Source organism: Apus apus, chromosome 17 (genome assembly GCF_020740795.1).
Source record: "Apus apus isolate bApuApu2 chromosome 17, bApuApu2.pri.cur, whole genome shotgun sequence".
Lineage (NCBI taxonomy): Eukaryota > Metazoa > Chordata > Aves > Apodiformes > Apodidae > Apus > Apus apus.
The window spans coordinates 11994779-12017800 of NC_067298.1; the positions used below are offsets into that span (position 1 = coordinate 11994779).

General features: G+C 48.2%; 1 protein-coding gene across 4 annotated transcripts in view; it reads left to right on the forward strand.

The window, feature by feature from the left end:
* TBC1D16 (TBC1 domain family member 16) overlaps positions 1–23022 on the forward strand; it is a 31297-nt gene that overhangs the window by 313 nt on the left and 7962 nt on the right. The window contains exons 2-6 of one of the 4 annotated variants that reach the window (XM_051635147.1): positions 6108–6343; positions 7346–7760; positions 7926–7976; positions 21515–21712; positions 22514–22661. In XM_051635147.1, coding sequence (XP_051491107.1) covers positions 6166–6343; positions 7346–7760; positions 7926–7976; positions 21515–21712; positions 22514–22661 — 990 coding nt within the window. In that variant the 5' untranslated portion in view covers positions 6108–6165. Of the gene's footprint in view, positions 1–128; positions 289–1732; positions 1769–6107; positions 6344–7345; positions 7977–21514; positions 21713–22513; positions 22662–23022 lie in introns of those variants that run through there. The other 3 variants (XM_051635146.1, XM_051635145.1, XM_051635144.1) reach the window with 3 other exon arrangements.

The following is a 23022-nucleotide window of genomic DNA, read 5'->3' on the forward strand; positions in this document are numbered from 1 at the left end:
TTTGTCTCCCCTCCCCGCCCGGCCCCCCCTCCGCCGCTGCCCCGGGGCGGTCCGTGTGCTGCCGGCACGGAGCGGAACCCACAACAATCCTCGGGCTTCATCTGCTGCCGTTCCGCAGCGGCTCCGGACCGCCGGGCTGTTCCTGTGCGTTCCTTTGGTGGCTCCCACCCGACCCCAGCATCTCCCTCTTGGTTTGCCGAGCTCAGTTACCAGCAGGGACGTGAAGATGGATGGTCGGGATCCTTGGCGATTATGTGCTGTGTGGCCTCCAGGCGCTCCGGGGCAGGGGTGAGGTGTGATATATCGCTCGCTGTGCTGCTGACGCTCTGTAAAATAACTCTGCTCCTTTCTCCAACGGGTAGCTTGTCTTGCAAAGGTGTTACGTTCTTAGTTGCCACCCCGAATAGGAAGTAAGAAAGATCTTTTAAGAGAAAATAGTAGGCATGTTAAGTCCAGTACAGCTCAGGGTAAAGATCTGGGGCTTGCTGCTGCTTTTGTAGAAACCTTTAGGTTTGTAGGCTTAGAGGAGCTCATTCTGGTGATAAATTGGCTAAAAACAAGTATCTGAAAGCTGCTTTTCTGACCCAGTGTTGGGTTTGTTGAATACCCAGGTTTATCCTGTGTGTCTGGCTGTGTGGTTGGTGTGAACTTGAGAGTCAGGATGGCAGAGCATGGAAAGGAGGCATGGTCCTGCCTGTGGCAGGGGAGAAGGAGGCTTTTGAAGTGTCAGTGTGGCAGAAAAGACTTTGCAATCAGTTCATCAATTCAGCTGTGAAACCAGGGTCCTGGGATTATTTTAGCTGTGGATATTTAGGGATCTAGTACTGTGAGCATTTCCTGGCCGTGGCTACAGGATGCTGGAAATAAAAAGCCATAAAAGTGTTGCCTGCTGCACAGGCACTGCAGTTCAGTGCTATGAAATGGTGTTTCACCTCGGGATGGGAGGACATACGGCACAAGTAATTTCTCAGCGCTAAAGCGTGTGTTGTGGTTTGACTTGCAGTGCTGGAGGGGTGGGAATCTTTTTGTTTGCTTTTCTATGCCCAGGCAGGTGTGGCTGGAAGCAGCAGGCAGGCCCCGAGGAGAGCGTTTCCCTTTTTATCTCTGAGTCACCAACTTGCAGCATTCAGTCTGCTGCCCCTTTTTTGCCTGCCCAGCTGAGATGCATCTGAGCACAATCCATCCCACTGAAGTGCTTGGAATTGGAGTTGTGGGAGAGTGGGGATGTCAGCCCTTGCTGGTGTCTGTTCTTGCTCTGCCTTTGCTCTGCTCCACGTGGGCTGCACCAGCCGGGCCGGGATGAAAAGACTTTTTTTGTGACCTACATAATTCTCTTCATGAAATGGGATAAATTCAGAATGGCTTCCTTTGGTAAACTTTTTTCCTGGATTTGGCTAGGTTACCTGAAATAGCTCCAGCTAATAGCAGTTTTGAAAGCTTTTTTTCCCCCTAATGTAGAGGTATTGCAATACAAAGGGAGGGTCATTATGAGGGCTCTCACGTGTGCACAGAGAAGTATAGATCAAGTGAGTGACTGAGTGTTGCACAGAAAATCCAGTCAGAGAACTGGAAGGAACCTGTGAGTCCTGGCTCCTGGGCTCCTTTTCCAGTCCCTCTGCCTCCCAGCACGCTGTGACCTCTGCTTCAGCCTCCAGGAATGCACACCCAGCTCTTGCTCTTCCCGAGGGGAGAAGGAGGCAGGGACTTCTGCTGAGTTTGAGACCTCCCCACTGCAGTGACTGTACTCCTTGAATATGTAACATCAAATGTAAGTTATTAAGGGAAAAAAAAAAGAAAAAAAAAAAAAAGCGCCTGTTGCATTTTTCTTGCTTTGGGGGTTTCATGCTTAATGGTGCCGCTGTTTCAGCAGCTCTTGATTCTCCTCTGTGCCTGGACATGCTGTAGGTCTCAAGTTTCTCTTCAAGAGCCCTGTAGCTTGGGTTGTGGTGCTTGTAAAGCCGTTAAACTTGCACAGCAAATTTGCCTTTGGAGCCACAAGGCCTCAGTGGTGTGACCCGATGGCCACCACCTGCCTCCCTGGGCTAGACTTACTGCCAGGGAAGCCTTGTTTCTTCCTGTGCTCCTGAGCTGCTCTGGGGGCAGTGTGTGCTGCACAGGCCAGGAATAATGTGCTGGAGCCTGTGTCAGGCCAGGCAGGAGTCCTGCATCACCCTCCTTTGCCAGAATACAGGAATCTTGTGCGACCGGAGGCAGCAACATTTGGTCCAGCAGTGGCTGCCAAGGTGAGGATGCGATCTGCCAAGGCAAACAGGGCTCTGTTGTTTCTCAGCTTATGGGAAAGGGAAGGGCATTTCCACGGGAGATGAGCAGCTGGTTTTATTTGAGATGCTGCTGGCTGGAAATGGTCAGGCTCTTGGGCAGAGGGTGATTTCAGGAGTTGGCTCTCCAGTGTGTTTCTGAGCTCTGGTGTAGTGGAGAGGTGCTGGCAGTGACTGGGAGAGCAGCCAGGGGCTGTGTGAACAGGCTCAGTAGCTGTAGCAAGGATTTTTAGTAGCGACAGTTGATGTGTGGGAGAAGAAAATGTGTGTGTGCTTGATAAATATTGGCACTCAGCAAGAGCTTTTCAGCTAATTCAGTCCTTCAGTTTCTGGAGAGCTGGGTTGTCTCTGCCTCAGTGGAAAGAATCCTTTCAGATCAGGAGTTAAATAGAAAATTAATATGAAAAATACTAATTTTTTTTAAAGGTGCTAATTTGATGCTGGCTTTGCTGTAGGACAGTTCCCACCTGCCTTCCCAATCCTGCACAGGAGGCAGCAGCACTGCCTGCTTCTCCTCACGCCCCGTGGCCTGTGTGTGCAGGCCTTGTCCCACCCAGAAAAGGGCTCAGAATAGAGCAAATCCTGCAGATTTAGTCTTTTTGTTACTTGCTGGTTTGTGTTGTGTGAACTCCTGTCTTCTGGGAAGAAGAGGCACAGCCACAAGCTGTGTTTCAGAGACTTTTTGGGGTTGAACAAGTAGACTAGATGAGCTTTGGAGTGCAGTCCATCACCAGGGCCTAGCTGAGGCTGCCTGCCTCATTGTGTCTGCAGCCTGTCTTTAAAACCCTCCAGTGGTGGAAACGGCCTCTTCAGGTTGCCCTGTTCTGGGACACAATTGTCCCTGATATCAGAGTACCTAAATTAGATATTCCTTGGCACAGTTCCGTTGCCCTGCTGCTTCTCCTGACCTCCACAGATAGCTCTTCCATTTTTTGGCAGTGACAATTCACACGTATGAAGACACTTCCCTTTCTTTAAGCTTCCCTTGACAATCTCTTAACAGATTAGTCTTGTCACTCTCCTTGAAACTGTCCAGTGACTTGTATCTGTTTTTCTTTAATGTTTTTCTTTGGTTGCAACCAAAGCTACACAGAATCCCCTAGCCTGTGGCAATGATGAGCAGATTAATTTAAGGCTTGTTGATACATCTCAGTATCTTTGGCTATTTGTTTGCAGCATTGTAGTGGACTCTCTTTGATTTCTGATGCATACATCTTCTGCAGTACAAATGCAGGGCTACGTTTCTCTGCTGGCAGGACTCCATACTCTTCAACTCCTGTTGTGTTTTTTTGACTCCTCCCAGCCTGTGTACAGGTGTATGTACCTGTACACTGAGGTGGTGTGGAAGCAGCAGGTGTTCTGCAGGGTCAAAGTGATATTTCCCTTTAAATTCCCCCTGCTGTCCAGGGAGCAGCTCTTGGTCTTTTACCTGTTGCTTTGTTCTTTCTTTGCTAGGTAAAAGCTAATTAAATGCTTTCTCTGTTGGCCAAGAAGTCCTGCACCTCTGCCTGCATTCTTGAGAGCCCCTGGAGAGCTGCAGAGGTACATCAGACAAGCTCTTGTTTTGTACATGCATCTCCACCTACTGTCCTTAGCTCGCTTTTCCAAGGAAGAATTCCCTGGTCAACAGCCACAGCCACTTGGTACCAGTTCTCTCCACCTTTGCTTTCAAGGGTTTTGCACTTTGAGAGTTATGCTGCAGTAGGTGACACAGCTGAAGGTCTGGACATCCAGGCTGGTTTCAGTCTTGACAGCAGTGGGACCCAGCTGAGCAGACTGTGCTGCGTACAGAACGTTGGGGTGACAGAGGAGCCTCCCCAGCCGTGCTGGAGCCCGAGGGCCTCTCATGCTCTGCAGGTTGCTCCACAGCTCTGGGCTCCCTCCACGCTCTGTTGAAATGGTGTGTTGTAACTTGCTAGTGGGAAGGAGGAATTGCAGCAGATTAACTGTCTGTGTTCTTGCAGGGTGCAATGAGAGGAAAGGTGACTCGCTCTTTAAATGTGATTGGGGCAAATGACTTTCTCCAAGATGTCACCCAGAGCCTGAAACCATACTGTGTTTTTTGATGATCTGGACAGGAATGAGCATAGGGCTCCATTGGTGTTTGGGTTTTGGGGCTGAAAGATGAAGATATGTGCTGTGTTTGGAGCTGGGAGACATGGGTGCAAAGGACTTGCAAAGTGATTCTCTTGTCCACACACTTGCTGGGCACAGTGCACAGCAGGGTGGAGGCTTCTCCATCAAGCTCCAGCAAAGACTGAAATGCAGAAATTGCTTTTGCTGTGATTCAAGCTGACAAATCCAGCAACTGCCAGTTAAACTGATAGTTTGTCCTTTAGTGAAGGCTCTGTCAACAACTTGGCAGTCTTGTTTGCAACCTTCTGTCCACACAGATCTGTCAGAGCCAGGACAGCTCTTTTCCTTCCCTGCAGGTTCCTGGTGGTGTCCCCTCTGCCCTCCCACTTCCTCCTTTGTCTGCAGATACCCTTCAAACTGTGTTGAAAGAAATCGGATTTCTTCAGTGTTTGACCATGTTTGCTTTAGGCCCCTAAATGTTTCCTGCTAACAAAACCCCTGGCAGTACCACCAGGGCCTGTCTGCTTTTCTTTCTGGCCACCCCTGCTGCGTGCTCTGTGGGCCGTGGTGTGGGGCTTGTCACAGGGAACGCTCTGAGCTGATCCCACCACATGCTGCCTGTGGGCCTGGCACCGTGGCACTGTGTGGGGTGTGCTGGGTCAGACTGGCCTGTTCTTGAGTAAGTAAATGTGTGAATACAAAGGAACAAAAGTCAATGCTTCCTCTCCTGGTGTACTTTGGCAGAACAGAAACTGCTGTGCCTCTGATGGTCTGCTTCCCAGCTAGGGATGGCAGCAGCAGGTAAAGTTTGCTTTGTCTTGAATTGTGTTGGGCTTCCTGTGGGGTTGCTTTGTGCAGGACCCCACTGGCTGTTTCAGCACATCAAATTGTCCTCCTGATCTGTCTGATTAACAGTTTATAGCTTGGATGGCCCCTCTAGCTCACTGCAGAGCTGCTCTTCAACAGCTCCGATGAGGAGCACGTCACTTGAGTACAGCACTTACTCGGTGATTAGTTGGGGATCTTACTCCACAGTGAGGTGGTTCCCTATTGATGGAGGAAATGTTTGCTTTGGGTTGGTGTGCCTTTTTCTGCTGTTGGTGTCTGCCCGCTCTGCTGAACATGGGTCTCTTGCCACTTATCTCTGAAAATCTCTATTTAACCATCACTGCTCCAAAACCAAAACAAAACTGCAACCCAGAAGCCTCAAATGCAGAACAGGCTTATGCCAAAAATCAGTGGCCACAGGATGAACTCTTTTTGATTAATGTGGGGTTTTTTTGGAGATCAGAGGTTACTGTGGATGAAGTAGCAGCCCCTTATTTAATGTCACAGCCTCAGCAGTTTTTCTGTGCTGAGTGAATCCTCCAGGGTCTACTCTGACTCTCTGTGTCATCCCCAGGACAGTGACACACCGGGCAGCTCTGTGTCACTGAGATATTCCCTTAATGGGCAATTTCCAGTGACAAGCATTACTTCTCTGTTTCTTCCACACAGTAACTACTAAAATGTGCTTTTTTTCATGCCTTCCTATTACTGCACTGAAGAGAAAAACATCCTGGGATTTTGTACTTCAGCATCTTTAAAACACAGAGGTGATGTTACAGATCCAGAGCATTTGGAGGCTTTTCCTTGAGTTGTAGGACTGATGCAGCAGTTGATAGGAGACCTCTTCCTTCTCAGACAAATGAAGGCACGTGCTGTGCTGCTTTTATGTTTGTTCTAACACGGTTCTTTCCTCCTTCTTGGCAGATCTTCTGAATTTGGCTCCTGATTAAAGCTGACAGATAATGGAAACATTTCCTCGGCGATGTCTCTGGGGCGACTCCTCCGTCGTGCCTCTTCAAAAGCTTCCGACCTCCTGACCTTCAGTCCTGGTGGTGGCAGCAGTTCACCTTCCATACTTGACGGGGAGATTATCTACTCTAAGAACAATGTCTGTGTCCACCCGCCTGAGCTGCTGCAAAGCATCGGGGAGCATCATCCAGGTGAGACAGTGTTGCAGACACTGCTCACTCACTCTTTTTCTCTCTCCCAGGTTGTGTATTTGGATCAAATTCTCCCTTTTGGGCTCTAAAGAATGAAGTGTGGACAGGGTAAGACAGACTTAGAGAGGACTAAGGAAAGCCCCCCACAGGGTGTTCCATCAGCTCTTCTTTTAGTAGAAATCAATGATACTTCTCCTTTGTGTTCTGTTGTCAATGTACCTGTTTTAGTAAGTCCTTTCGTATTGCCAGAAGATGAGCAGCTGTCACTGGAGGACAGCAACTTCTGTTGCTCTTTCAAACAGGTGCATTGTTCAGGAAAGCCAAGTATAATCTTGCAACTGTCATTGCTGGAGTGGCCTCAACAGCCACTGGTAAAGGGAAAAGAAAGAAAACCTGATTGTGACTGCATGTGCTGGAGTCAACAAAGATAAATACTGCTCTGTCCCTTTACTCTCATCTGTTCTTTCATGTTGTCATCAAATAGAGCTGTGGTTACTGGCTTAGCTTCACAAAACCAATTATTCTGTGAACACTGACCCACGCTTCCCTTCTTGTATGTGTGATACTCTGTTTTCTGTTTGCTTTCCATGAAAATTATAGCCCTTTAGCTACACTAAGGTAAATATTCTTGAGAAAGAAATGTTTAGCTGGCACTTGCAATTGTTTAACTAACAAACAGCAGAAGTTTTTCATGTGGCAGCATATTTCAGAATTTACTGTCGTTTAGTAACCCATCCAGGAACTTGAAGTATTTGCATGTCATTTCTGTGTCCACTTAGGCTGGAGGGAATTAAGACTATTCAAAAGCCATATGCAGACTTGAAATCAATTGTAAATACTGAACTCTCCACAATTCATTTAGCAGAATGCTGGTAAATAGAAGGGTTTGTTTTGCCCATAAGTAATGGTGGTGAAGTGGGGGGGAGACTGGGAAGGGCAAGTTTCGCAGCTTCCTAAGGGCAAAGCTGTGTCGTGACCGATGGCTCCTTTGCTCTCCCGAAGGCTACTTGTGTCTGTACATGGAGAAGGATGAGCTGCTGGGAACCACGCTGATCCTCGCCTGGGTGCCCAACTCCCGTATCCAGAGGCAGGACGAGGAAGCCCTGCGCTACGTCACCCCCGAGAGCTCCCCCGTCCGCAGAGCTCCCCGCAAGCGCGGCCGCCACGCTCAGGGCTTTGGCATCGCCCGGCCGGCCTCCCCCACCGAGCAGAGAGGGGCAGTGCTCCTGAAAGGAGATGACATCCTGACTGTGTCCCAGCTGGTGAAAGATGTGGCTTACATCAGCTCCCCCCCTTCGGAAGGGGAGAAGCTGCCCCAGTGCTGCCCTGCGGTCGACGGCGCCCGCCGGTCCCCCCTGCCTGCCCGCAGTGACTCAGGGATCCTCTCGACAATCAGCTCTCAGGAGGAGCAGAACAGGTCGGAGCTGTCACTGGAGGGGACAGAGGAAGGTCTGGACTGCAGGCCAGAGCCAGGGGAGGACGAGGGCTCCTTGGAGCTGTCCGCTGATGATGTGAGCAGGGACAGCACTTTTGACTCTGATTCTGATGCCTTCTCTTCCCCCTTCTGCCTCTCTCCCATTAGTGAAGCTCTTGGGAAAAGCACTAGCTCTGTGTTTCTGGATAATGAGAGCAGGTGAGTGCATCCTTTTCTCTGGTTTCTGGGGTGGCATTGGCTGCATGTGGCGATGCTGAAGGAAATTCAGAAGCATCACAGTAGCATTGAGCTGGATATCCTGTCTTGTTTCAGCCTTACTGCAGGCACCTGCATAGTCTACAGGAAATGGTTTCACAACCAGTCCTGTTCTGCCCAGTGAACTCTGGCCCTGAGCATTCAGGGCTGTATATGTACAGTCTTTTGGGTGAACTGGCTTGAGCTCTGGAAGCAACCTTACTAAATTAAAAAGGTCTTTTGTGGGTCTGTTTGGTTCTGCTGAGGAGATGTGCTAGTTACCTCTCATGGAGAGCCACATCAAAGTGTCTGTCTGACTTCCTGTGAGCCGTGGGTGCCTCTGCAAGGCACTGTGTTGACATGAAGTCTGCATGTATGAGCTTGTTTTGCTGGTGTTCAGAACATGGTCCTACTTAAGACATATAAATATTAATTCTTATGTGTCTAACCTGGATGTTTTAGTCAACACTGGTATGTCTAAATGTCAGCCCTTCTCAATGGCATCTGCAATAAACTCCATGCAGGGAAAAGAGGGCACCTTAGCAAAGGAATATAGAGCTGCAGGATACCTGTATCACAGGCTGTATTGATCCATGATGTTCCTGCTGTTCTGGTCTGCACAGTGTCACTCATTTCCATCTCAGTGGGGGACAGGTGTGTTGCTCTCATGGAGGACCATGGGGCTGATTTTAAGGACAGAGCTCAACTTTGAAACGTCTGAAATAAGGAAAAATTAGTTCTTCTTTGTGTGCGTCAGCAACGTACAGACCATGTTAGGCCTTGACATTTGGAGAGATTTTGCCTCTTTATTTCATGGGTTCTTCTCAAGGCCAGAGAGTGCCAGTAAGGTTTGTGAAGGAGGTATTCTAATTGATTCAACTCTTTCTGGGTATTTAAAACACTTCAATGCAGTGATCTCAGACTTCCTATCAGCTTTGCCTTTGATATGTGTCCTAGCAGTGTGCCTCCAATTTACTGTGAGCCCACAGGGTTTTCTGGGCTGGAGCTCTGCAGCAGCTGGGGGGGCAGTGGTTTGAGCAGTGCCTGGGCCAGGCCAGCATGACTGTCCTATCCTGTCCTGCCCCATCCTGTCCCACTCCAGCTCTCCCTTGGCTGCAGTGGGGCATTGCACATCAGGCCCAGGATGGGCCTTTGGCTTCCAGATACTGTTGAGCAGTGTCAGGTTGAGTGTCCCTTTTTAGCCCTCTAAATATGATACTTGACAGTCTTTTTTGACAACTCTTAATAGGAATGTAGAAGATTTTGAAAACTACACAATTGTCAGGAAACCCACCTGGAAAAAATCTAGAGAGGCTTTTGAATTAACAAATCTCACTCCTAATAACTGACTTTCTTTAGCTGGTTCCTTGGCATTTCATCCCATTCAGACTGTGCTCTAGCACTGGCTGCTGCTTGGGGGTTGAAACTTCACTTGCAGCCACTTTCCAGAGAATGTTGGTTTAGAAATTTCTTGGCCTTGGCTTTAAAAAACAGGAAACCCCCAAATCCACTACCACCAAATCCTCTGCTTGTTTAAGGTGTGTAATTTTTTTTTTTTCCTTGAAGCTGCACTGACAGTCTGTGTGTTTGGTCCTGTCTTGATCACTCTGGAAAAGTGAAGTTTTGGGGGTTTAAGGGATTTTTTTAAAAAACTTTTTTTTTTACGTAAAGTATAATGAAAATGTTTTGTCAATATTTGAGTTCCAATGGTAAGATGGCCCAGTTCATCTGCACACCCTGAGGTTATTGTCCCCACCTTAGTGGTTCGAAGAGGGGCAGGTTCAGAGTAGCATCCTACCTGCTGAAAACCAGGGATTGAGCTCATCCTGGGGCAGTCCCCATCCTTGGCCTGGGCCATCAGCCCAGGGACTGTCCAAGGCTGCAGCAGCCTTGTGCTTTAACTGTTGTGCACAACGGAGGCTCTGAGCAGAGCAGTGTCGGGGAGGAAGGAAATGCAGTTAATTGCGTCTTCACTGCCTCGCCTGTGGGTTCATGCGGCGGTTCCGTGGCTCGGGCGAGCCCTCTGCTGGCATTCCCCGCCTGAGCCCTGACAGCTCCAGCCGCCCACAGCCTGCCTTTTCAGACGCTGCTTCTGGTAGACTCTTCTTATTTTTTTATTCCTTTTTTAACTCCTCTGGCACCAGTCTGGAAGCCTCATACAGTGTATGCAGTACTCATAATTTGCAGCAGATTAATAAAACAGACCTTTCATTGTTTGGGATTTCAAACTTGAAAGGCTTTTGTCCACTGTGTCCATTTTTTATGCCAATTTGTTCTGCCCCACAGAGCCCCCTTGCATGGTATCTGCAGGGTCTTACAAACCGTTTGAGTCAGATTTCACATAGAAACTTTTCAGAAGTCTTGTCAAAAAAGTGTTCCCTGTTTTCCTGCATTCATCCCAGCATGTTTGGGGTGAGGGATGCTGTTTCAGAAGTCAGTACAAGCATGAGAACAGCTTCCTTGTTTCTTAATTTTTGTTGTTTGTTATTTTCTGCTGGCTGCTTCCCGTTGGAGCCAGAATTGGAGTGTGAACAAAGTTTGTGCTGCTGGCAGATTGTTTAAACTCTTTTTCCCTCCCTACCCCCGGGTCACCACCACCTCCTCCCTGCAAAGAGGAACGCATGTTTCTGGTTATTTCCCTCTGCACTGGGGAGCTGTGTATACAGGGAATTCTGCTTCTCCCCGTGGCTGTTTCAGAAGCTGAAGCAATGCCTTGCATGGGTGGTTCCAGTCCAGCTGCCTTTCTGTGCAATTAGATGTTGTCAGAAATGGAAAAACATGACGTTGTGGAAGAATTAGGACATCTGTGTAGACTTGGATCAGATGAGATCAGGGGCTCAGCAAGCTCCTTGCCAAAGTACCTGTATGACCAAGACCACAACTCACATATCCCTCTTGAAGCATCATCTGGAAAGGTGGTATGGCCTCCTGGGCAGAAGGGAGCCAACAAACTCCAGAGGAGGAAGGGACGTAGGCTTGGAAATGTTTGAGTTGCACAAGAAGTCAGTCATTTTAAGTCAACAATTTGCCTTGTAGAACATAAGGAAAGAAAAACATATCCATTGTGTTTTGTTGGGTTTTCTCCTCACTGCTTTTCAGTTTGAAGGGCTGCCAGGGATCCCATGCAGCGACCGATGCATTCCTCCCATTTGCACAGTTCCTCAGGCTGAGAGCTAGGGGAGTGTCCTGTCACCAGGACAAGCCTGGCATTTCTGTGCAGTGCTCTCCCCTCTGGTAGGAAGGTGACTTTGCTCTCTCAGGCTCTGTGTCGTGGTTATCTTTGGGGGCCTCTTTCTGCTCATCATTCATGGTGCCTACAGGGAGTGAGCCAATGTGAGAAATGCCCGTGTTGATGGTGACTTTGCAACTGACTGTATTGCTGTAGGCAAGGAGGGATACTGGAAATAAAGCCATTCCATTCTTTTCCTTTCTCCTATTCCCGTTGTCTGCTGTCAGGAAACATTTGCCTTGTGGTCTGAAGGGCACTAATTCAGGACAACCATACTCAATACCCAGCTCTGGCTTGCTGCCACCCTGCCAAATTACTCAGCTTCCATTTTCTCCATCAGCAAAGTGAAACTAAAAGCCTTTTGTTACATCCTGGCAATCAAATACCATCTGACACCTATATCATGTCTCTCAACTCAGGCTTCTGGGGTTATTTTAACTGACCATGACATCAGATCTATACCAGTTGGTCGCGCAATAAGTTAGTGCTCTGTAAGTGGAGTTTGGTTTGGAGTTTTTTCTGTGCCATGCTGGAGTGATTTCTGATTAAGAGGAGCTCTCCCTAGCAAAGGGTGGTGGGGCTGCTAAAGGCTCTTCACTTCTGTAATAATCAGCCGTTGGTGTTACCTGACTAGCACTGTACCAAAATGCTGAAGAGGACAAATAAAGGCTGGCATCAGTTCCTTCACTAACTTCATGTTGGGGTGTTGGTCGATACACTGAGAATTTGGACAGAGAAGTCTGGGTGTTGGAATCATACGAGTGGAGCTTGGGGCAACACCTGGCCAGAAGCCAGAGCATGCCAGCACGATGGAGCAGACACCAGCTCCAGCTTCCACAGTGCTTGCTGGAGGGCCAAGCAGAAGCCATGTGGCCAGTGTGGTCATGGATGTCAATGCAAGAAGGAAACGTTTTTCCTAAGAGGGTGATAGTTTCAGCAGCCAGTAAGAAAAATAATGGAACATTCTCATAGTGGAGCTAAACAATGGTACAGCTCCGTGTTCTTCAGCAGACATGAATTCACGTAGCACAACTATTACAGTCCAGGCAAAGCACACAACACAAGGAAGGACTCCTTTGGTGTCGCAGTTGATGCAATTTTTACAGATGTGTTGCACATCCTGTTGTTAAGCCTCTTCCCAGGGAGCTAATCAGTAAATTACCTCCTCAGGAGGGAGCGGAGGCGCAGTGGAGCGGAGGGTGGCAGCAGCTGCGGGAGCGGGTGGTAACAGAGCGTACGGGGTTGCATCATGTTGTTTTGGCAGCTCACCTGAAAGGCTCAGTGCTGCTCAGACCTCTGCAGAATAAACAGGAGGCAAAATTATAGGGGAAATGAGCTGAAATTAATGTGAACTGGCAGGAGCTCTGGAGTTAGCAAGAGGTTGAGAATTCATTGCTGTTGTAACAGAAGTTATTATATTCTTAGAACCAGGGGAATTGGTCACAGACTTCCAAATCTCCTGTAACTTCTTTCAGCATCTTGTGTCATACTGTCCTGCTTTTGATGGCTTCAGCCTTGGGGATGTGTGCACAGGATGCTTCTGGCTCAGGTTCCAATTCCCCAGGACTTTTTGTGAACCAGTGTAATTGGTGATGCAAGACACCAAAACACCAATTCCATTTGTACCCAAACCCACGCCCAGGAAAAAAAAAATATCCCCAAATCCTTTTCCCATTAGAAGGAGAGTCCTTTTCCCCTTCTCTTTGAGTCCTGGGGTAGATATAAGCTTCACCTGAGGCAGTACTTGGAGGTGGTCTGCACGGAGCTGGGGAAGAGGAGCTGGCCTCAGCCGTTTGCTGTCAGCGATGCTGTGTAATCAATTCAAGTTGTTACCGGCTGCAAAGCTGAGAAGGTTGGACAGATCCAAGAGACTGCGGAGGCATACGGCTCTATCTTGCTTTATATAAATATTTGAACAGCAAGAACATTAATTATAGCAGGTTTGTTTTTTCCCCTCCGTTGGTTCGCTTCCAGATTTCTTTGGAAGAAAACAGTGGCAGCGAACTCGAGATCAGGAGTCGCAGCTGGCGGGATGGAAAAGCTCTTTATTGGGGGGTTTTCAGGGGAGGAACAGTGAGGGGAGCAGGGGAGGCCTAAGGAGGAGATCCAGCGGGAGCGATGGAGCAACGGAGAGGAGCCGTTTTGTCCCCCCGCCCTGGCTCTCCGGGGTGCCCGGCGTTCTTGGGGTTCGCTTAGGAGGACCGGGAGGGTCCTGCGGCGCCGCCGGGCCGGGGCGGCGGGGCCGGGCCGTGGGGCTGGCGCGGTTCGGCCACCAGAGGGCGGGCTCTGCCCAGCGGCGCTGCCCGTTCCCGCCCGGTGCCCCCAGCTCCGCTGCCCACCCCCCCCTTCCCGCTCGCTCCCTTCCCGCCCAGCCCGGTTACCCCCGATCCCGTCGCTCGGCCCCCCTCACCCCGCCCGGCCGGGGCGAGCGACGGGGCTGGAGGGTGGTGGGTCCACACCAGCGTTCTTTGGTGTAATTGCAACGAAACGGAATTATTTACAAAAGATGACAGCGTGGGCTTGTCCTTGGGAGACAGAGTGTCCGAGGGAGTGCGGGGCTGCTCTCCTGCTTGGGCAGGGGGGCTGGAGGGAAGGCTGAGGGGACGGGGGGGTCCGGCCTGGAGAGCAGGAGGCTGAGGGGCGACCTTCCCGCGCTGCAGCGGCCTGGGAGCAGGTTGGGGCCAGGGGGATCCGTCGCTTCTCTCAAGGAATAAGCGACAGGACAAGAGGAAACAGCCGTAAGTTGCACCAGGAGAGGTTTAGATTGGATCTTGGGAACAATTTATTTCCCAAAAGGGTTGTCAGGGCCTGGCCCAGGCTGCCCAGGGCAGGGGGGGAGTCCCCATCCCTGGAGGGGTTTCCAAGCCCTGGAGATGGTGCTGAGGGACGTGGGGCAGGGGTGGCCTGGGCAGGGCTGGGGAAGGGTTGGGCTGGATGATCTTAAAGGTCTTTTCCAGCCAAAATAATTCCATGATTCTATGATAAGGCGAGCGTGACCAACTGTCCTGGCTGCCCAAGCAAGGCTGCAGTACAGCAGGGGCTGTGTTCTCTGGGAGGCATCACAATGAAGTGCCTTTTCCCAGGATATTCTTGCATTTCTTCTGTTCCTTATTTATACGATCGTAACGCCCAGAAATCCTAATTGGGAGTGGAGATAAATGGTGCTGGCAGGTATCCACAGCTTTGTGAGGGAAGAATTGTGTTAACTGGATCAAAATAAAGAGCATGTCCCCTCTAAAAGTACAACAGTATATGCAAATAAATCTGCACGGTCTGTCTTCTTGGCTCGGTCCTCGCAATTATAACAGCATTAAGCATTTACAGTAACTCTAAAACATGCTTTTAGTCAGCTCTCCTTTTTCCTCTCCCTTTTCTGCTACTTGCAGAAAGCTTCCCCCTTGGGAAATCCGCATTGTATTGTGGAAACAGTGAAATTCTCTCTGGGTGGTGTTGGCTCTGCTAATACCGGGTCAGCAGCAGCGCGGAGTCCAGGGAGTTGGTTAACTTTGTCTGTCAGTAAAAAGTCCCCCTGAAATTCCCAATTCATTGCTTAGAGCCAAGAATATAAGAACAAAGGTAATCTTCAGGGCTTTCAAGGGACCAGGGGTTTGAAGGCTTGATTGTAATTAGCATAATTAGTGTAGAAATTTTTTTTTTGCATGGATAAAACTGAAAGAAAAAAAAGCAAAATAATCCATTGATTTTAAATATAAAATAAACACTGTTAAGAAAGGTCCCCTTTTCCAGTCTGGAATAGCCTGAAAAGCAAACATTATTTTTTGAGCTTTGCTGAGAAATCATTTTTTCCATCTAAGGAATTTTATTTTTTTTTAAGTGTTGCATTTCGACTGATTTATTAATGAGCTGAAGCCTGGGCATGAGGTGCCCCTTCTCCGTATGGATTGTAAAAATCTGCCATTCAGCTTTTGGAATATTTTCCTTCCTTCAAATGAAGGTAACATTTGCATCATTGAGCAGCAAATGTTTGGGCTCTAAATGATTTGTTGTGTTTGGCTTCTCGGGAGTTATGTGTATTTTATTCATAAGCATTGAACTGCTAATTCTGCCCCTGCTACCTCACTGCAACAAGAAGTCACAGAAAAAAACCTTGCTTGGGTTTGACCTAGGCAGCCTACACCTGTCTGGAAGTCTCATCTCTGAAAAACAGATTGCTTGTCTTTGAACTGAAGGTATATGTGGACTACATTCCAGACTTCGATTGGGTAACAGAGATTAAAAAACACATTAATTCACTACAAACTTCAGATATTTTTTTTCCTTCCCATTTACATTCAAAATAATTAACTCAAGAATTCTCAGTTTATTTTGGTTTCCTTCTAGTTTCATTCACAGCAGTTGAGGGGAACCCCTTGGAGGTGAGCGGGGCTGTTTTTCTAATGTCCCTTCTTGCTGGCTAAAATTGCTCGGCTTCCCTTCAGGCCACCAGGACTTGGAGGAATGAGTTAGGAGCAACAAAGCCCCCACTGTAGTGAGGCTTCTGGCTCAGCTGCGGGCAGGAAGGCAGCACCGAGCACCAGGCAAGAGGTGGGTCAGCCCAGGGCTTGGCTTTTGTCCGCCAGGGTTTGGGGATGATGGACCAGCAGCAGCGGCAGAGGCTGCGTGTCCTACCCATGCTGGGCAGTTGTGTGTGCTCTGGGAAATCACTCAGGGTGCTGGAAATGGGATTGCAGTAGCCCCGGAAAGCATAACAAATTGTTTTGATCTTTATTTCTCAAGGACAAATCAATTATGCCTATCAGAAGGCAAAGCTGCATAATCGGGTTTCCTTGAGTCCCTTGTTTCGTTGTGTTAAAATGTTTTATTTGCCGGGCTGGTGTTGGCAGACTTGATACTAATTCTGAGCCCTGTCCCTGATGGTGAACTTGCTGTTACAGTCCAAGGTCAGAGGGTGGATGTAGAAATTGCCACCCTCCCTGCAGCATGTACTGGTGAGGTGGCCAGCGTGTAGATGGCTGATAGCCGCAAACCACGTTCTGCTCCGTTCCTGCACAGGGTAAGGGAGGGATTCCAGGCTTCTAAAATGTAAACAGCTTGTTCTTTGAATATGGTTAATAACATCAACAATACAAAGAGTGACTAACAATAATGCACTGACTTTTAGAAGTGCTGTTAAACCTGCTTCCTGGTGCCGAGCGTGAAAGGATACAATTATTTTTCATAACCTTTTATTTTCCCCTTATGGCAAGCTAAGCAAAGCAAGTTTGTCAGAGGCAGAGTGCTCCTAATTTGGTCTCCAGTGACCTCTGTGGCTGTGATTGGCAGCTGGGTGTCAGGAAGGAACTTGTGCCTGTGAGATAGAAATGAGCAGAACAAATGCCGTAGGACAGCTCCAGTTCCCTGGAGGACACAGGCTAAAAAAGGTGAAAGAAGTGCAATTACAGGAAGTTTTCAGCACAGAAAGTTAATTAGCTACTAAATAGCATTTAGTACAGTTCAATGCGGGGAAATTTATGTTTTGAAAGCAAACAGATCAATGGGAAGCCTGTGGAACAAGCTTTTGGAAAGTCCACGTTGATATTCGTGTACTTTGTACCATGGTGTCCTGGGCAGTTCTTCACAGGTTTCCCTCACAAATAGGAAGAATAGTTGGATTTGTTTCCATGTGTGTTTGCAGATGTAGAGATGCACTTCCATGTGAGGATGGTTTGGCATTTAATTTCAGAAATTCTGGTTAGGCTCTCACCCAGACTATCTTAACACCTTCCTCCCTATTCACTGAGGTCAGTATAAATCAATTGTGTTCAGGCTGAGGCAAAGGAACTTCAAGCTCCAAATATTTTCAGCCAAAGGGTGAATTTAACACGATTCTTAACCTAGTTACTCCTCTGAGCTGATCAGATGTGAGCTGCTGGTGTGACTGCAGCATTTCAGTTTGCTGTCTGGCTCTGTGTGGCCATGTTCCTCTGGGATGTCCCTGCTGTCCAGCAGGAACAACCAGAAATATTTTAACCAACCTTTTTGAATCCCAAATTACCAATCTGTTTTCTTTTGTACATCTTTTATATGTCACTGAAGTCAGCATGTTTCACAATTCATAATACATGTATGTTGCCAAGGTCACTTGTTTTAGTCAGAACAATAGATGTGGATTCCAGCTGCCTGGTATTACCTCACTTTGTACAGTCACTATGCTCAATTTTTAGGCATTACGGGACAGCTTTGAATTGTATTGATGGGTTATGTATTTGAAGCTGTCTTAGATGTTGGAGGCAGATGATGCTGCCATGAGCTATTTCACCTTGATGGAAAGAAGAGGAACCTAGATGGTCAGTGCCTGTGGGGACCAGTAGAAAAAGAGAGAAATGCTAACCCCTGGAAAGGAAAAGTGCCATGTAATTCCCATTACATGGATGCTCATACTTTATGATGATACTTATTGTCTGTAAATGATGCTTCAGAAGCCAGTGTGCAGGAGCAGCTCAGGCTTTAAGGAGAGCTGGTACCAGCAAAGGTGTGCTTCAGTAGAGTGGTGATGGAGAGCCAACAGAGGAGGGTTTGGCTCTTGCAGGAGGCTTACTGAGAATCGGGTGGTGCACGCTGGCAGCTTAGGTGACTGCCACATCATGGCTATAATCTTCAGCCCCTTTCTCTCTTATAATCACATTTGTCACATCGTGTTGTAAAATGAGTTATTAGATCTTTGCTGCTGAAATAATCTTCCCACGTAATTGGTGCAGGGCTCTACCCTGGCTCTATAATAGAAATAATAATTGGTTTTATCTCTCTTTATGTTTTAGGTGTGTATGAATGCTTTGACCAAACAATAAGTCAGGTCCCATTGCTACATCTCAGCATAGCCAAGTCTCCCTTGTGGAGCGTGGCCGAACCTCCTGGAGCGGGTGTGAGAGAGTTCCCGTGCGGTGGGAGGGAACAGGGGCTGCTTTACACCAGCATTTGCTCTCTGAGGAGCTACAAAACCTTGAGGAATGCAGATATGGTTGATTGCTGCAGTTGATTGTTGAGTGGAGAAGCACATCCCCACCTGGTCTGGCTCACCAGCAAGAAAGAGATATATTTTGAGACAAAAGAGTAATGGGACTTCAGTGGGGGGAAAAGGCTCAAGTGGAATCATTAGTATGTTTGTGGGTTTCCTGCTGCAGGTCTTGCTAATCCTTCTTATTTTTCTTTTCCCTGTCCCTTTTATTCCCATGGACCATTGCACTTGTTCACTTGTTTTGCTGAGCAGTGCTGTATACTAGCTGGTGCTTTGTTTTTCCTGGATCCAGCAACCCAAAGTCTCTCTGGAATGTTCCTCCAGCTATTTGCCTTGCAACGCTTCAGCTCCCTGCTTCTGCAGGGCACTCTGGTATAAATCCCTCATCCAACAGATAGAGCAGTCTGATTTTGATAAATAGTAAGTTGGAGAATTCTTCCTTTGCAACTGTGTACCTTGCATGCATATTCAGAGGACTATCCAAAATCCACAAAATTAGCATTGATCGCACTACTTGTTGGTACTGAAGTACAGAATGATCTCAATATTAAAATTATTTTTTTAAGTAGTCCAACAGGTTAGAATCTTTCCCATTTTTTTTAGTCAATATATACAGGAAAAAGTAATTTTAAACACAGTGAGATTTTCCACAGTGACTAAGTACACACCAGTGTATGAGGTGGTGCATCTGTGCTGAGTATGAATGCGTGTGTTGATCAGCCTCTCTGAAGGGCATGGGGTGCACAGATGCCTCTTTCAGATTTCAGCTCCATCAGTGAGAAAGTTGGGATTTCCCTGGGCTGCACACTCCGAGGCACTGTGCTCCCTCCCTGGCTTTTTGCTGTCCAGAGAGGGTGCCTCCAGTGATGCACGTTGCTCCAGCTTCCACGTGCTGGCTTGTGTGCGAGCTGGGAATTAGTGGCTAATGGGAACTGTAAACATTTGTCTTGAAGAAGCACATCTTCAAGAAATACAATCTTTGTGTCTGGGCTCTCCAGCCTTTGAGTTTCCTGGTAGCTACTTGCCTATCTGAAGCAGATTTTGGTGATGTAGCAGGAGCTACAGCTGCAGTAGCATTTGATACTGAGGACCCACATGATTCCTGGGACCCAAGCAAGCCTGCCCAGCTCTGCTGGTAACTCCTCTCTTGGCAGTTGTCTCTCTGCTCACTGGCCTTTTGAGATGATGCTCTTGAAGAATGGGCACGTTGGCCACTGTGATGATGATCCTCACAGCCAACCTGTCTTCCAGTCCTTTGTTGTACAGACCAGTTCATCTTTGCAAGAGTTTTAGTAAATTGGTTGCCTCTGCTTAGTCTTTGAGCTGGTTTGAGTCATCTCTTCCAGGAAAATCCTGTGTAACCAGCTGTGGCTGTTATGAAGTGTTGCTCCATAAATACCAGATGCTTCTAGCAAGCAGTCCAGCACAAGTGTCTTGTAGCAGGACTCCTGTTGCTTCTGCATTAAGATGAGATACTGAATGCTGCAGGAGAGTGCTCTACTTTGCAGCTCTATCAGAAAGTAACTCTTGATTTTTCAGAAAGGGCAGTACAATTTTCATGGAAAAACTCACCAGGTTCCTATGATGGGGTGTAGCTGTGCTTGTGGGACTGGAAGTGTCCTGGTGTCTACCCCAGCAGAACTGCTGCTGTTCCTCTCTGAGTGAGTTGGGGTCCATGGTCAGGTCCCTGCTCACATGGTGCTACTGCCAGGTCATGGCCACCACCTCAGCCTCCAAATGGCTCGAGTGTGAGTTTTGCTTCAATGGTTTCTTTCAGAAACATGGAGCAGCAGACCTTGGTGAGCAGAGCAGCAAAGGGGCTCTTCTAGCTGAAAGTGAAATACTTTGTCTCATCTACATAATGCTGCAGAACTCAAGAGGGGATTTATTTCCCATGCGTGTGGGCGTCAAGGTTCTCAGTCCTACATGTGAACCGGGCGGCTCGCGAGGGCTCGGTTCAAAATATAACCCACAACCAACAGGGATGTCCAGGGACCTGTGCATTGGAATGCAATGACCTGAACCATGGCTAGATGCTGTAAATAAGGCTCATCCCTGTGGAAGAGGCACTGCAGCCAGGCTTGGAAAGCATACTGATGTGGTGTGCTGCAGATGCATGCTGAGGGTGTGATTTTCAGCGTTCAGTGCCTACATTGTTAGATAAGCGGATTAGAAAACATTGCATAAAGTGGCATTGCAGGGGGCTGGCTTTATACCTGCCACTCGCCTTGTTTCGCAAGCCCTGATTTCACAGCAGAGCCCATTCAGGGCCTGCACTGAGATTGTTCACATGTATTGGCCTTTTTAAGAATCAAGGGGTCACAGTTTCAGATTCCCTTAATTCTCAAAGCAGTGATATTCTGCTTTTGGGATTGGGGCTGGTGGCAGGCATGTGGGGTTTTTGAATCTAAACTCAGTTTACTCCTAAAGATAAGTATCTGGGGCCCAGTGAGCTCCTGGTGTACTGGGAAATGGTTGGATTCACCTTCTCTGCTTTGTGGTGGGTTAAAGAGCTCATGTGTAATTTCCTTCTCCTTAACTCTCCAAAGTTTCACGTTTGCAAGTGGAAACCATTTGTCTGAAGTTTGTACACGAGTCCAGGCTCATCAGGTCCACTTGGAAAGGCATAATGGGAAGCTCAAGTTCAGGAGAAATGTCTTTAGATCTCAGTGGTGGCAGAGGGAATTTGCCAGAGGAGATCCCTGCTCTGTGGTGCTGTTGGAATGTGCTCACTCCTGTCCCCAGCTGGGCTGTGTGCTGAGGGGGTTGCTTGAGCTGTGAGGCAAGTCCCTTCCTTTGGAAGTTCTTCCCTGAGTGCTGCTGGGGCTGCTGCACTTCTGCAGCCATGGTTTTTCACAATGGCCCAGTGTTTTCCATCCCCAGAGGCCATCAATCCCATGATGGTTGGCAGGGGTCCTGCAACTTAGGGCTCTGTGGGGTGGGCAGGAGGGCAGGCAGGTGCCTGTGCTGCAGTGGAGGAGCAGGGGACAGGCCCTTCCTCGGAGCAGTCTGGGCCGCTCCCGCACTGGGCTTCTTCATTTTGCCTCCTTCAAAAGTTAATGTTCTGTTGAATGCTTTTGGCTTTCCTCAGTTCTGTGTGCAGTTTAGGATCGTTTGTTGGGATAGTAGGGGGTTAACTTAAATAAAATAATTTATTTTCTGTGTGGGTTATTGACTCCTTAGACCTACACCGAGTTCCAATTTCAGAGTCCTGTCAAAGGATATTTAACTTGGTCCTTCTGTGGTTATTGCATGTAACTGCAGTCTTCTTCAGCTGATGTCATGTCGGGCTTTCTTTTTCCATGCCCCTCTCTGCAGGGACACGTGTGACAATGGCATGACCTGCTCCACCAGCTCGGCCTCCAGCCTCGACACCAGTGCCCAGTTTCAGGAGAGTAATGGGCAAACGCAGAGCACCAGATGGGATGAACAGCAGAGAGTATTTGCCCTCGAGCAGGTCTGTGGTGTCTTTCGAGTGGACCTGGGACAAATGAGGTCCCTTCGCCTCTTCTTCAGGTAATTATTGTGGCAGATATTTGTGCTCTGGGTCAGTGCACACCAGGCTCTGGAGGCAGGTGGCTTCTGCAGTCCTCCTTGGAAGTCTTTCCCTAATGGTTGTGTCCAGGAAAGCAAGTGTCAGCCTTCCCCAGGAGAGCCTCTGAATTGCACTTATGGGGCCTAGAAGGGTTTTTTTTTTCTTAGCTGACTCACCAACGTTTAAAAAAACCTGGAGGTGTGAAAAACATCTCTTTATGGTATCTTCTCCGTTGCCTGCCTCTCCATGGAGCTGCTCTGGGATCTTACTGCTCTTAGCCTATTCAGTTATATTTCAAATTCATACAAAAGTGACTAAAAAAATGTACTCCTTCTTTTGGCTCTCAGTCCCTGCTTCTTCAGACAGTGCTGTGTCCAACCAAGTCTGCTTATCCCTAGGAGCTGACTTTGTGTATTGCCTTGGTGTTGCTGGGGCAGACTTCTTGGGTTTTGGTTCTCCAGGGAAGACAGTATTTAATTCCTTCATGTGATGGAAGGATTACAGAGTGCTGTTACCAGGCACCAGTGGAGCTTCTTGGGGAAAATGGCCACTATGGCCATGCCATAGAGTCATAGAATATCTCAAGTTGGAAGGGACCCATAATGATCATAAAATCCCAGAGCTGCAAAATTACTTCTCTGCCCTGTGTTAAGGGGCAACTTGATGCTACATGTCTTGGTAATTTGCTTTCCACTCTCCCTCCTGTGATGTTCCCTTTCCCTGGGCCCCTGGTTATCCTGGGCAGTGAACACAGGTTGTTCCCCTGCTGTTTTGTCCCGCAGTGATGAGGCCTGCACCTGTGGACAGCTGGTTGTCGCGAGCAGGGAGAGCCAGTACAAGATCTTCCACTTTCACCATGGTGGCCTGGATAAACTGTCTGAGGTGTTTCAGCAATGGAAGTACTGCACGGAGACCCATCTCAAGGACCAGGTACCTGAGCAAGATTCATAGGGCAAAGAGGGTTTTTTCCAGCAGACGTTTCACACTGAGGTTGTTAGCCAGGGGAGTGTGTTGGAGAAAGGAAGCCGAGTTCACCTCACCAAGTCAGGCAGAAAGCTACAATGTGTTGGGTCTTGCTCTGGACACAACTGTGAGTTAGTTGGATGCAAGGTCTCTGTTGTACTTGCTTATCCTCATCTGTTCCTGTGCTGCCTGCAGAATATGGGGGAAGAAAATTCAGAAGACTTGCTTAGGTGGTTCTTTTGCTAGGCATGGCAACCCGACAGGTCAGCACTCTGCTTTAGGCATGTCAGGTGGCTGGGAGATCTGCAGTGGTGGGTCTGAAATTCTG